Here is a 14,874-nt window from a genome sequence, read left to right on the forward strand (position 1 = left end):
TCCGTTACTCACTTACATAGGACCTGAGATTTACATAGGACTTTAAAGATAATAAGATACCTCTACACCAACTATTTTATTAAATCCTCAAAACAACTTTCTGAGATGGTTACAGCAGGGATTATCACCCTCATTCTACTGATGAGGAACTGAGACCTAGATAGGTAACATGACTGGTGTAAAGTCAAGGACCCAGTCTGTTAAGTGGCAAAGCCAGCACAAGAATGCAAACCTGGGGTGATTCTCGTTTCTTATCCATCTCTGCAGCGTAATCAGAACTGCGCACAGTTCTTGATGCATAAGAAAATCTATAAATGTTTCTGGACTTGAACTGACTTAAGGAAGTAGATGCCTGGGCAGAGGAGGTCAAAACAGGACAGGCCAAAAGACCACTGGTGTTTGCGGGATGGTGATGATGACCATCAGAAGAGCAGCAGCTACTTTAAAGGTATCACTTTATTTCTCTCTCCACAACCCTGCTGTGTCACCCTCCCCCGGGTCACACAGAAGAGGCAGAGCCAGGAGGAAAGCCAAGGTCCGTGGGACTCCCAGGCCTGTACTCGTAACCACTTGAAACAAATCAACATTCTATTTAATTTCTGAGCCTTTTTATTTAATTTGTTCGAATAGTTCAGACTCAAACTCCCTCAAAGATCACTAAAGAGAATTAGGTATTCTGGTTCTACCGTCACAGTATTTTTCTAAAATGCAAGAAGCAAATTAGTAGCAGAGGACTCAAACACAGATAAGGACCAAGGGAGACCACCTTATTAAAATAAATTGAGAAGGCAGTGACCACTGCTACCCTTGCAACAACCAGCAAAATTTAGAGTTCACTGCACATAAAGAGAGCACCCATTCAGAAGCTTCCTCATGAAACCCAATTCTAAGAGGTAGGAACAAGCAAAGAAGTAAAACTATAGTCTGGTCTGTTTATAAGGAAAACGGAACTCAGTGTACAAAGAATAAGTTTCAACACTGACACGGAGACTGAGTTACCCATCATTACATGACAAACATCACCAAAAATGGACCAATACAGTGGCTCCTGTCCCATTTATTCAATCCCTCATTTCCAGTAAAGCACAATGATGATAAGCATTGACTTGAGAGTCTGAAATTTCTGGGATCTAATCACAGCTCCATCACTTACTAACTTCATATCCTTTGGGAGTTTTCTTCAACTCTCTAAACTTCAGTATACACATCTGTAAAATGACCTCATATGGTCACTGTAAGGATTAATTTACTGTGTGTAGACACTATGCAAGATTCTGTGAAAACATCAAGAAACAAGCCTGATGAAGTCATTGCAATCATAAAGCTTAAAATCCTAACCCACACCAACTACATAAATGATCTGAGCAGGGAATAAAGTTCAAACTAGTGTTACTTTTAGCTCATGAATAAAAACATCCCCTGAGGGCAAATATTCCCAAGTGCCACAGTTTTCTGTTTCTCCAAATAGCAAATGGTTACGATTACATTAATTTGGAGATATTGCTATTTGGTTTTTGTAGTAATATCTTTTCTTTCAGGTAATGTGAAATCTAGCGCATTCACTTTATGTTTGAAATAACAATTTCCAAGAAAGCAGTGGTTCAGAAATTCCATTTCACCTTAGGCAGGATTCTATAGCAAAAGGGTTGTCTTCAGGTTTGATCTAAGAAATCCACCAAGCCTTCTCTTTTAGCATGGTTCCTGATTCTTCTAAACTAGCCTCACATATTTGACTTGTTCTCTAAAATCCCGTATAGACATAAAGAAACAGTTTCTCTCACATATTTCTTAAATATCTTCAAAATTTAACAGCCTAAGAATTAATTTTTTTCCATTTCCCCCCTCTAAAGACAATGCATGGCATAGTTATGAGTATGAAAGGGTTGTGCAGCTCCTAGGACCACTCATGATCTCCTGGAACAGTCTATTTAAAGTGAAATTCCTTTTAGATCTTATATTAGAAATGGAAACAATTTTTCTATTTCAGGTCTGACCCATAAAGGGGAGAAATTCAACGGAAAGCTAAATGAGTTTTGATGTATGTTGTTAAATTTTAGATTAAGAGTAGAGGATCTCAAACTCCTCAAGAAATTATTATTTCTATTAAAGCCTATTAAATTATAGGCTATTTCTATTAAGCCTATTAAATTATAGGCTTAATTCCAGTTGGGAGGGGTGCGGGGAGAGATAAAAATATCTCAGTCTCATAATAAACTAAGGAGAAGGAGGGGAAAAGGGAGAAGTAAAACAGCTGAAAAGAGAGAAAGGTAAAGAGAGGCAAGTACAGACAGACACAGAGAAAGATTTATAGAGAAAAGGCAGGCCACGGGCAGAGAGGAATATAGACCTTTTTGAGCAACACACCCACCTTGTGGCCATTTCAGATATTGCCACACCAAACTGAATTCGTCTTGCACTTTTGCAATGAGAAGAGGCAGTGCAACAGAGTGGAAAGCACTAGGAATGTGGAATCGGACGGCCTGAGTTCCACCAGGGCTCTTGTCACTGCCCAGCCAGGACCAGCTGGGTAAGTCACTTGACTTCTGTAAGCCTCAGTTTCCACACCTGATTTGCCTAACAAACCTCACAGGGTACTGTGAGGAAGAAATGAGATCCTTATACAAACTATACAAATACTGGAAATTACATCAGCATAATTGTTAAAACACAACAATGACAACAACAAAAGTAGGTATTTGTTTCCTGGACTGGCAGGCGAGGTAAAGTATTCCCAATCCCGCTTTAATCAGGAAATACAACTGAGAAAACCGAGCCACAATTTTTAAAAAATTAAAAAATAATGGAATGGGATTTCATTGAGTTACAGAGCCAATGTTTCCTTTCTCAATCCTACACCAAAAAGTTCAAAAGCTAGTCTTCACACCATTCACATAGCAAGAATCCCCTTTTCCATGTCTAGAGGGGGCTCCAAACCCCCTGATGATCATACGCACTCTCCGTGCTGACGAAGGCACCACTGCACGAGGTCCACATAACACAGCGTTCGTGACCGAGCTTGCCAATGAGTTTTCTTATTTTTGAGCTGGCAAGTTATCACTGTGACTGAGGTTCTTTGCTAGTAATTGGCCCAACTATTGTCTATATCCCCCTTAATATATTTTTTGGTATTAAATATAGCTGCCAGAGTACAACTAATCATTATAACTAAACTGTCCACACCACATCCCACCTTTTAGCAGAAAAATCTCATTCTCTAATGTCCCAGTGAATCTGTAGGCTTTCCATTCTGTGAGTCAATTTCAAGAAAAATTACTATCTTTCTCACCCGAAACCATGTGCAAATAAGGGGAATCATCCAAAGTGTACCCTGGCCATGCAGAGTTCTCCAGGGCCGGAAGGAATTACGTATCTAAGCACAAAATGTGTGTGCTGTGCAGCCTTGTCTGCTTTAACACCTTGAAAGCACAGGCAAAAAACAAACAAACAAACAAAAGACATTAGATACCTCCCATCTGGACTATGGAAATAAAGGATCCATATATTATCAAAGCGCTTCAAGCTAATGAAAACCCAAAAGGTAAAACCTTTGGCTGGAAGCTATTATTAAGCCTTGCCCAAATCCATGTTAACTCTTCTTTCTACCAGCCAAAACAGCTGGTAGAAACTCAACAGCATATTCATTTATTCATTCATTCAGCCAATATCTATATGCCAGATCCTGTGCTTGTGCTGGGGATTGAGCAGTAAACAAAAGAGATAAAGTCCCCTCTATTATAGGCTTAATTCCAGTTGGGAGGGGGGCGGGGAGAGATAATAACATAAAATAACGTTAAGTAGCAATACAGGATATGAGGAAAATAAGACGGGGTAAGGAGATAAGGGTGTAAAAGGTTGGGGAGAGCTGCTATTTCAGACACTGTAATTAGAGAAAGCCTTTCTGATGGCATGATATTTGAGCCTAAGACTGAATGAGGCAACAGTGAAGCCACGCGGAAATGGAGGAGAACATTACAGGCAGAGAGAGCAGCCAGTGCAAAGTTCTGAGGAGTAAACGTGCTCGGCATGTTTGAGTACAGCAAGGAGGCCAGGGTGTCTGTAGTGGAAAGAGTAAGGGGGAAAAGTAGTAAGAGATGAAGTCAGAAAGATGCTCAGAGGTCAGGTGGTGCCAGGCCTTGTAAGCCAAGGCAAGAACTCTTGAGTTTTATTCTGAGATAAGAAGCTATTAGACAGTTTTAAGCAAGGGAGAGATGGGATCAAGAAAAGCCTGGGAGGAAACCACCGTGAAAACAGGAAGAACAAGGAGTCTACTGGAATATTCCAGAAGAGAAGTGATGATGATGGTTAGAGTAGGGTGTTAGGGATGAAGAGGGCAGGCGGGAAGTGATCAGACTCAGGATATATTTTGATGATAGGGCTTGGATGTGGAGTATGAAGATGTGGAGTGTGACACAAAGAGAAGTTGAGGATGATAGCAAGGTTTTTGGCCTGAGCAAGCAGGTACCACGAGATGGGGACACTGAGAAAGGAGCAGGTTCTGGAGGGGAAGAAATCATAGGCAAATAAAAGGCAGCAATCCTCTTGTGTGCTGAGCCAGGCTGAGGTGGAAAGAGTGACCCAAAGAACCTCAGAGCTCACTTGGTTCTGTGCTCTGTGCACAGACCCATCATCCGTGAAAATGGCACTGAAAAGTGTTTGGTGCCTGCTTGAAAAATCAGAGAGGAAATAATCATAGTAGTAGCCATCGTTTCTTGAGCCCTTACTAATTACCAGGCACTATGATAAGCACTGTACAGCTAATCCTCACACATAAAAGCACTTAACTACAGTACCTGGCACATGGTAAAATATCATTAAATGTTATCCATAACACTTGTGAAGTATATAATATTCTTTTTTTTTTTTTTTTTAAAGATTTTATTTATTTATTTTTTCCCCCCAAAGCCCCAGTAGATAGTTGTATGTCATAGCTGCACATCCTTCCAGTTGCTGTATGTGGGACGCGGCCCCAGCATAGCCGGAGAAGTGGTGCGCGCCCGGGATCTGAACCCGGGCCGCCAGCAGCGGAGCGCGTGCACTTAACCGCTAAGCCACGGGGCCGGCCCCGAAGTATATAATATTCTAATCTGAATGATAATCTTAATGATTATTTTAATTTCCAGAAGTTCAAAATCTCTCATTCATTTTATACTGTAATTTCTATTGTTTCTTGGGCTAACAGGTAGTTTTTGCATCCCCCCTTTCACAAACACAGCAGCCATTCCAAGATCCTAACTTTACGCAGAGGTTTCAGTTTCAGCCACCTCATGAAGGCCCAAAGTCCCATCATATGTCTATGTGAGCATTAAAACCCTAATACCTGCCTATGGTTTGATATTCCCTTGGGATACTGTTTTCTCTGTTCACACACACTAGCTCTGGGCTACTTTGTTTTAGGTACCTGGACATTTCTCTTTTTTCTTTCAAGTTCACCCAGGTATGTAAACATTTCTTGGGTTATATTTTATTTAGCATGTCCAAGTGTTTAAAGATGGGTAGCCTGAGTCAGCTCAGTCTGACACATAATCAGAACCAGAAGTCCAATATTATTTTATAGATGAGGAAATTGCACCTTAAATAGGCGAAGTAAATTTGAGTTCAGATTTCTGATTCCAAGTCCGTACTCTACTCAGTAGACAGTGAAGCTTTTCCTCCACCACATCTGCCCTGACATACTAATCTCAGTTCTACCATCTGGAGTCACATAAAGTAACTGTGACAGTCAGTCTTTTATGTATCCTTTAAGAATCTGAACACAACTATTTATTCTGTCCCTCATTTGCCACCACCCCCAAATTCCAAACTAAACTCCCTCAATTACTTTCCTTCTTTAAAAACAAAACTTGATTATAACATGAACACAAGATCCTATATTATTTTACCTTAAAAAATTGTACAAATCATAAATGCCATTGGAAGTGATAAAATTGAATGGGTTGCCTTTATGTATTATTAGTTTCATTTTAGGGAATTTCTGACCATAAGAACACACACTGAAAATTACAGAACAGCACAGCAGAAATAATGAAATCTGAGTTCTGCCGCTAACTAGCTGTACGACTCTAGGGGACTACAACAACTTTGTGTTTTGGTTTGTCTTCAAAATGGGGATAACAATAGCTTTCCTAGAGTTCAAAGGCTGGGGGAGGCAATGAGATTTAATGATTAAGATATAATATATATGAAAATATTTGAAAAAAATATATACACTACAGAAGAAAACATTATTTATGTATTATAAATGTTGATATTTAATTAGGAATAGTGAGACATTAACTGAACAAAAGAATCTAAATTAAAACAAAAATTATTTTACCTTCATGTTGCAAGCTAATTCCATTAATTTTTTTGCGTTTTCTTCTGAGCGATATCTCTTAGGAAGCTGAACCCTGAAGAACTTCAAGGCACCTTCAAAGTCTGTCAGTAGCAAGTCATCCTTGGAAGTCTTGAAGAAAGAAGAGAATACAACCATGTATAGAAAAAATTCTTTGCTATGAAGATGCACAAGAAGAGTTTTATAATACTAGCACCTTTATAATGTCCAGAAGGTACTTAGCCTTTGCCAAAACCACTTGCACATATCCACCGTCAGGGACAGTGCTAGAGCATACTGGCTGCTCAGAATGAGATTAAGACCAAGATATTGCAAGTGCTGAACAGAGAATAGCCAGATAACTCAGCTTATGAATAAATATGTACCTTTAATAATCCAAGGGCGACATTAAAAATAACACTTATTCCCTGAAAGAGAAAACACAAAAGAACATTTTCAGTGTTTGTATCTGGACTATTAAGCTATTTATCCTCGGAATACCCCAGAATTTTAGAGAAATTGTAAAATTTTAATTAAATTAAAAAATGAAATATCTTGGAAAATAAAAATTACAGAGCCACCACTGAAAAATCACTTAAAGTAGACCCAGTCTCCCATTTTTCTGAGAGAGGTTTCCTAGCCCCGTTCTCACAATCAACAAGAAAGAATACTTTTCCAAAGTATTCTATGCTTCCAAACCAAAATATTAGACTCACAAAATTGTGATCTATCAGGAAATAACTCCTGGTGGATTTTTCCTTTATTTTGTGCTGCCCCACTTTAAGTACAGCAATCACTCCGTCCATGAGCCCTACATCCCAGAATTGAATCTGCTCAGGGCTCCCTCCAATCTCCCTTTCTTCATAACCATTCTGGGAGTGATGGGGGCAAAGGAGAGATGAGGGGAGGCACTAACATTTGTTGATCAAGTTAAACTATTTAAGTTTCTGGGCCTCGGTTTCCATAACTAATATTCTCCCAAGGGTTTTCTGAGCTAATTAGTTGAAAAGTTTATGTGAATAACTTAGCATGCCACTGGGCCCTTTATAACTACTTAACAAACGGTTGTTCATAATAATGAAAAACTAGATAATTTAAAGGTCTGAGATCAGGAATTGGTTACATAAATTATGGGATATCCAAATAATAGCATACTTGGCAGCAAGTAAGAATATGGTATATTTGGTAATGTTATTTTCTTATAATGTTCCTTATTATGTTTTCAGCTCGGTAGAAGGTACAAATTCTTTAATGAATTTTTATATGGTTTGAATATGGCAAAATTAAACAAAACGAAGGATGGTACAGATGTGTATTTGTCTAAAGATGTTCAAGTATATGAAATGAAAAAACAGGTTACCAAATATTAAATATAGCACAATCATATTTTTACATATATACATATAGAACCATAAGATACATTATAACATAATATTCCAAATGAAGAAAAACTATTGCATATAGAAATTATACACACACATATAAGAACACAAAATAAGGCTGAAAGAATATAGTACACCAAAATATTAAAAGTAGTTACCCTCTAGACAATAGATTAGAAGTATTTTAAAATCTTTCTGCATATATTTTTTACAGTTTCTATAATAAACATATCTTATTTTTGGAATTAGTTGTTTTTTTCTTACATACACACAGCCACCCCAAAACCCCAAACTATGCTGTGGCAAAGACTGTTATTTAATATCTCTTTTCTTTTAGTAATAGACCCCCAATTTTTAGCAAATTCTTACCCCGCTTAAAATAAAAATCTCTCCTGCAGCTAGGTGTGGTCATGTACCTAACTTCTGGCCAATAAGAGGTAAGTGGAAATGCAGGTGAACTTCCAGCAAGTCTCTTTTTTTTTTTTGTGAGGAAGATCAGCCCTGAGCTAACATCCATGCTAATCCTCTTCTTTTTGCTGAGGAAAACGGGCTCTGAGCTAACATCTATTGCCAATCCTCCTCCTTTTTTTTCCCCCAAAGCCCCAGTAGACAGCTGCATGTCATAGTTGCACATCCTTCTAGTTGCTGTATGTGGGACGCGGCCTCAGCATGGCCAGAGAAGCGGTGCGTCTGTGCGCGCCCGGGATCCAAACCTGGGCCTCCAGTAGCGGAGCGCGCGCACTTAACTGCTAAGCCACCGGGCCGGCCCCCAGCAAGTCTCTTTTAAAAAGAGGGCATGCACCCTCCCCCATCCCCTAACCCTCCTAGCTTAAATACAGATATGGTGGCTGCAGTCTAATCAGTCATAAGGATGAGAATCACGCTCTGGGAAGGCAGGTTACTGCCAACCTTCTGACTTCTTTTACAGGAGAAAGAAACAAGTCTCTCCTTTATTTAGTCACTGTTATTTTGGGTTTCTTTAATAAATACAGCCAAGCCTAACATTAATACAAATGTCTAATGTGGTTTTTTTCCGGCAGAAAGCACGTTCAACAAAATGTGATCATTAGCTTTGGCCCACGGAAGAATCACTTAAATCTGGATTTTTCAGCACTGAAATAAAATAACTGAGAAGAACAAATTCTGTTTTGACAGAGCTGACAAAGGGAGGGCACTGCAAACAAAAGCCAAAGTGCTGCGGCCTCTGATACATACCTCACATAAAAGCAGGTCAATGATATGGAAGACCATGTAGAGAGGGAATTTTGCAGTGAAAAGCGTAAGAAACCACTGGGAGGCATACATGTGTGCTTCAAGGCTTATATCCAGGAAGTGGCTGTACAGGTCAGGAATGTATTCCTGAAATAGCAAACTAATTAGTTTTAGGCACATATGCAGCTGTTCAACTCACACTCAGAAGGCTCATAAATCTGACAGGAATAGTCCAAAAAAAGTCACATACCTGTGTTTTCCTAAATCCTCCAAAGTGCTCAGAAGAACACTTATCATCTGGTATTAAACTGGCACTCAGCCCTCTTTTCCAGTCCACAAACTAGCTCTAAGGAGGAATCCCCAAATGGTGACAAATATTTGGAAGGGCAGTTCTTCTTTCCAAGTTATGAAATGTTTGGGAAAGTTTGTTTCACTTTTGTTATGAGATTCCTAACCAGTCAGCTTCAGAGCCTTGGCGAATATTTCTTGACTCAGTTTGCTGTGTTAAAGGCCCTACAAAGTCATCTGATCTTTTGAGTGTTTATGAGATTGAAAACCCAGCTCACACCCAGGAGGTTTACACCTTATTAATCTTAGCATCCTCATCACATAGTGAGAAATGAAAAAAATAAAATCCGTCCTTAACCCAGGATGGCTAAGACAATCACCACTGCTCCTTGGCACCATTTCATCAATCCAGTTCTCCCCAGTCCTGCACTCTCGTTTGGCAAATGCAAGCTGGTTTCTTTTTTTACCTGCATGAGGCGCTCCAACTGGTAAAATTTGCAATGCAAATCTTCAAAGTTTTGCTTGAAAAGCTCCCTGAGACCATAGTCAAACATGATCTTGACCAGAACACTGAATGCCTGTTCTTCAGGCATCTGTAACAGATAGGGAATGGGGAGGGGGGGAAAAAAATCACAAAACGCATAGAGAAGTATTCTCAGTGTATTAAATCCATTCTTCTACTCTCTTATCTGGGTATCAGGAAATTTAGCAGTATGCAGTAACTCAGGCCTATAGTTGTGTTTTACAACATTCATTCCCTCAACCAAGAAATATTTAACTACGCCTACTCTGTGTCAGACACTGTTCCAGTCCTCAAGAAGCCTCCCATACAACGAGTACACAATGACTGTAATATGAATTAGGTAGAAAGATCAGTGGGAACACAAGAACAAGAAAGCCTGAGTCTGCCTGAGGGAGCCAGGAAGAAGTTTTGTGAGGAGTATAGGAATTGAACTGACTAGGAAGAGGCCGATACACAAGTGTAGGATTCATCGTTTCCAAATCATGAGACCTTGTTAAAGCATTTACCTCCTTAGCTGCTATTTCATTTAACAGAAATGTTTTTTTTCCTCGTTGTTAAAAACATGGCTAGTTATAGAAGAACCTTACATATTCTAAAGCTTGCAGTAATGTTTAAGGTACTACAGTAACGCAGTAATACTTAAAATACTACAAAAATCCTACTTCACTTCTATTTACAGATGTTACCCATTTATAATAATACCTACATCTTCCATAGCTTTACGGAAAAATATTTCCCGGAGAACCTGGCAAATGTCTAGTTTTCAAAATAGAAAAAAAGCACTGGGAATGTTATTTAAGGCTTGGTGTGACTGTAGCAAGCCTTCAAAATGTCAAGAAGGTGGGCGAGCTTCTGTGGAACAAGACGATGGAGGTGAGCCAAGCACAGAAATCAGTGGAATAAAGCAGAGCTCAAGAGCAAATCAGATTAAGTAATAAATGAGAATAGCATAGCAAATTATTATTGGAAAGGAAAGGACATTTGGGACAAAGGACCAGGCCTCTGAGGTCTCTGTCACAGAAGGCAACTTTATTCTTCCATATGGTAAGAGAAACTTGGTCTGATCCAGAAGAGCACTTCTGATGTCAGGTAGCACATCTGGCCTCACTCTGAACCAAACGTTTATCTCAACACCATGGCAAGGAGCATAGAGTTCAAACCAAGACGTTGTGGATTTGATCGGGAAACCCATTTTAAAGGGGCTGTGATACTTAAATGGGGATATATGTCCTTGGACTGGAGTTGAGAACAAAGACAAACCACATAGGCTTGTGAGACTTAGATATATAAAGACTGATTAAACCAACCAAACAAAACAAAATTTAAAAACTTGACCTCTTGATGGATGTGTTAATTAGCTTGATTTTGGTAAATCATTTCACAACGTATATGTATTATCAAATCATCACATTATGCACCTTATATATATATACACATAGTTTTTATTTGTCAATTATATCTCAATAAAGCTGAGGAAAAAACTTGTCCTCTTTATTAATGTCATAGCTTTATCATATTTTTACATGTCTACCAATATCAACGAGCTAGGTTCACAGTAAGAAGACACAAAGTGCTTTCTGTTTTACTTGTATTACAATCTATACAAAATTGCTTAAAACTCTTCAAAGCCTTCCCCTTGCTCAGAGAAACAAAATGCAGACTTCTTGACCTGCCCCACGGCCCTCTCTAAGCTGGTCTTGTGACCGTCTCTCGCTCCCTCCCTCACTCTCTGTCACTCATGATGCTCCAGTCACACTGCCCTTCTTTCACTTCCTTCCATATGCTAAGTTTTCCTCATTTCAGTGCTTCTGGATACTGTATTCCCTTTTCTGGAATGCTCTACTCTCCACTCTTTCGCTTTTAAAATAGTTTCAATATTTTTATAACAATGTTAAAAAAAAAGTTAAATGAACCTGAAAAGTACAAAAGAGAATGGATACTCCTTCTCATTTTTCAGGGTTCACCTTAACAGTTACCTCCCCAGAGAAGCCTATAATCTAAAATAAGTCTCCCTTGTTATAATCTTGCATCAAACTTTTTACTATACCTTCACAGTGCCACTGAAATTAATAATGATATACCTGTGTGATTTGTTTTTGTGAGGAGACCAGCCCTGTGCTAACATCTGCCAATCCTCCTCTTTTTCTGCTGAGGAAGACTGGCCCTGGGCTAACATCCATGCCCATCTTCCTCCACTTTATATGGGACGCTGCCACAGCATGGCTTGACAAGCGGCGCGTCGGTGCGCGCCCGAGATCCGAACCGGCGAACCCCGGGCCGGTGCAGCAGAGCACACACTTAACTGCTTGCGCCACCGGGCTGGCCCCATACTTGTGTGATTTTTGCTTAAAGCTAGTCAGCTTCACTAACTCGGTCTCCACAAGGATTGGGACCATGCCTACCTTATTCACTCCTGATCTCCAGCACAGCACAGACCATAACAGGTGCTCAAAACTCTCTGCTAAACATCACCTGTGTGGTATTTTTGCCAAGCATTTTCCCTTGAATCATGAGGAAATGACCAGACAAAGCAAGAATGTGGGATGTTTTACAAGATGATTTGCTTAAATTTTTCAAAACTGTCAATGGCATGAAACACACAAAAAACACAAGAGGGTAGTTTAGTAAAAAGAATAAAGACAAGTGACAACCAAATGCAATGCTTGAATCTTCAGTGATCTTGGTTAGAAAGAAAAGCTATAAGAGACTTTACTGAGTAAACAATCGAGGAAAATTGAATATGGACTGTGTGTAAGATATTACTGAATCAGAGTGGAATTTCTTGGATGTGTTGTGGTATCATGGTTATATCCTTAGGAGATACGTGCTCAAGCATTTAGGAGTGAAGTATCTTGATGTTTGCTACTTACTTTCCAAAAATAATTTCAAAAAAATTTTTTGAGAAAAAAATAAAATATGTGTGTAAAAAAGAGGAAGAGAGAGAGAGAGATGCAGAGAGCGACAGAGACAGCTGTGTGGAAAAAATATTAATTGGTAAATTAGGTGAAGAGTATATGGATGTTCACCTTAAGACTTTTTCAATTTTGCTGTGGATTTGAAAGAATATCAATAAGGCGGAGGGTAAACGTCTTGGGTGAATGAGTGATGAATAAAATGGCACTAAAGAAAGCCGACTTCTCTGCCTCCCTCCCACCCCAATACATAAATCCCAAAACAAATACTAATGACAGTGGCTACTTTAGAGAAGATAAAATGTCCCCAAGGTCCAACCAAGACCAGTGTATACAATCACTCTAGTAATAAAAATGAAGTCTACCCTTGTACTAGTTTTCAACACTGTCATTTATTCTCACCATTTTGCTTTCACGATGACATTAAATTAAGGACAAGCTTTCTAGATACAGGAGTTAAAACTCATGCCCTAGAGCCTGGAAAAAGCCAATATGAAATTGCTCAAGTCTAAGGCCAGTATAAGCTGAGGCAGACCAAGTCTAAGTCATAACAGAGACCTAATTACTCACGTGGAGAAGCAAAACAGCAGCGAGAAACGACTGGCCCTGGCAATAGCCAATCTCTTCATCATACACAGAATAAGCCTGGAAAAAAAAACACAGGAGGTGTAAATGAATGTAGTCACTCATGGGCCATAGTTCCTTGAACACAGGAACCTGAAAGATGCTACCCACACTCCACTGTGGCATTTTGATGGTCAATGAGTGATGCAAACATTTCTCTCCAATCCCAATTTTTTCTTCACAATAAACAGAACTGTCAGCACACCACCTTCTGTAGCCAAGGAGTGGGGAAGGTTAAGCAAAAACCACTTTAGCACTAAAAAAAGGTTGTCTTATCTCCTTTTCCTTGCTCATGCTTTTCCCTCTTTTTTGTCTGAAAAATGTGTTCTTCCTTCAGGCTACAAACATATTCCATTCCCCCAGAATTCCCTCTCTCATCTGCACTTCGATGATACTTGCTACACATATATGGTTATTACAGCATTTACCACTCTGCATTCTAAATGTCTGTCTTTTCTGCTGGATTGTCACCCTCTTAAGGGCTGAGGTGATGTCCTATTTAACCTAGCCAGCACCTCACACATAGCAGGCACTCACTAAACACTGTTAATGTTATTCATTTTTCTTTCTGGGAAAAAATCTTTTGGCAAAGATACCAAATATAATTCTTTCCACAATGCCAGTAATAACTTTTCAGATAAGAGGGATTTCTCTGAAACCATTTGTGGGTTCCTCTGGAATTCTTATTTTATATTTTTCTTGGCGGCAGATGATTACTACCCATCTCTTCTGAGCACTACTTTAACAGAATATTGACATATAACATTCCTTGTGGTTTACTCTTTGGTTCTTTAGTTGTTTTTCAGAGTCTTGTTTTTATGCTTAATATTTATAGTTCTCATGTAAGCTATGGTAGAACGGGGAATTCCCAAAGATTCAAGATTTTTAAATTTAACAAATTTTTTTCTGATGAAACTCCCTTTATTCTCCACTTGTTTTCTGTGCCAAGGTTCCTGTGTTCTAAGAGAGCAATTTAGAATTGAGTATGTTTAGAACTCAGATCACTTAGCAAAATGTTATGCCAATGCTTATATGATGACAAGTTAATATATACATGGGTTTTATCATTAGCTTTTGGTGAAACTATAGCTTTTAAATATGTACAGACATATTATAATCATGCTTTCATAAATTCGGGTAGGAGTATAATCTCATTATGTTCCCCATTTCATCAAAGCTTATCTGATGAGAGGACTACAGAATGAGAAACACACACACTTTTTCAAAGATAAGGTGTGCAGAAGGCTTCAGAAATGATCTGTTTATATAGTCATGAGTCATTTAATGATGGGGATATGTTTTGAGAAATGAGTCGTTAGGTGATTTCGTCCTTGTGCAAATATCATAGAGTGTACTTACACAAACCTACATGGTATAGCCTACTACACACATAGGCTATGTGGTACTAATCCTATGGGACCACCGTTCTATGTGTAGGCCATCATTGACCAAAACATTGTTAGGCAGTGCATGACTGTAACACAGTGAGGCACCACTTTGCACTTATCAAAAATGAGTAAAAGTTAACAAGTGTTAATACCAATGTTGTTAAGACTCTATTAAAAATTAGTAGTAATATACACCGACACAGCTCTGTGGAAAGCAGTAGGAAAATGTCTGTGA

At 39.0% G+C, this 14,874-nt stretch overlaps 1 protein-coding gene across 6 annotated transcripts in view; it reads right to left on the reverse strand.

The window, feature by feature from the left end:
• RABGAP1 (RAB GTPase activating protein 1) overlaps positions 1-14,874 on the reverse strand; it is a 160,730-nt gene that overhangs the window by 18,709 nt on the left and 127,147 nt on the right. For all 6 annotated transcript variants that reach the window (XM_087419128.1, XM_004423428.2, XM_087419126.1 and 3 more), the window contains 5 exons: positions 13,198-13,272; positions 9,660-9,785; positions 8,908-9,051; positions 6,697-6,738; positions 6,314-6,442 (listed from right to left, as the gene is read on the reverse strand). In XM_087419128.1, coding sequence (XP_087275254.1) covers positions 6,314-6,442; positions 6,697-6,738; positions 8,908-9,051; positions 9,660-9,785; positions 13,198-13,272 — 516 coding nt within the window. The remainder of the gene's footprint in view (positions 1-6,313; positions 6,443-6,696; positions 6,739-8,907; positions 9,052-9,659; positions 9,786-13,197; positions 13,273-14,874) is intronic.

This window comes from Ceratotherium simum, chromosome 29 (genome assembly GCF_057802395.1).
Source record: "Ceratotherium simum simum isolate JZ-2026a chromosome 29, ASM5780239v1, whole genome shotgun sequence".
NCBI classification, from domain to species: domain Eukaryota; kingdom Metazoa; phylum Chordata; class Mammalia; order Perissodactyla; family Rhinocerotidae; genus Ceratotherium; species Ceratotherium simum.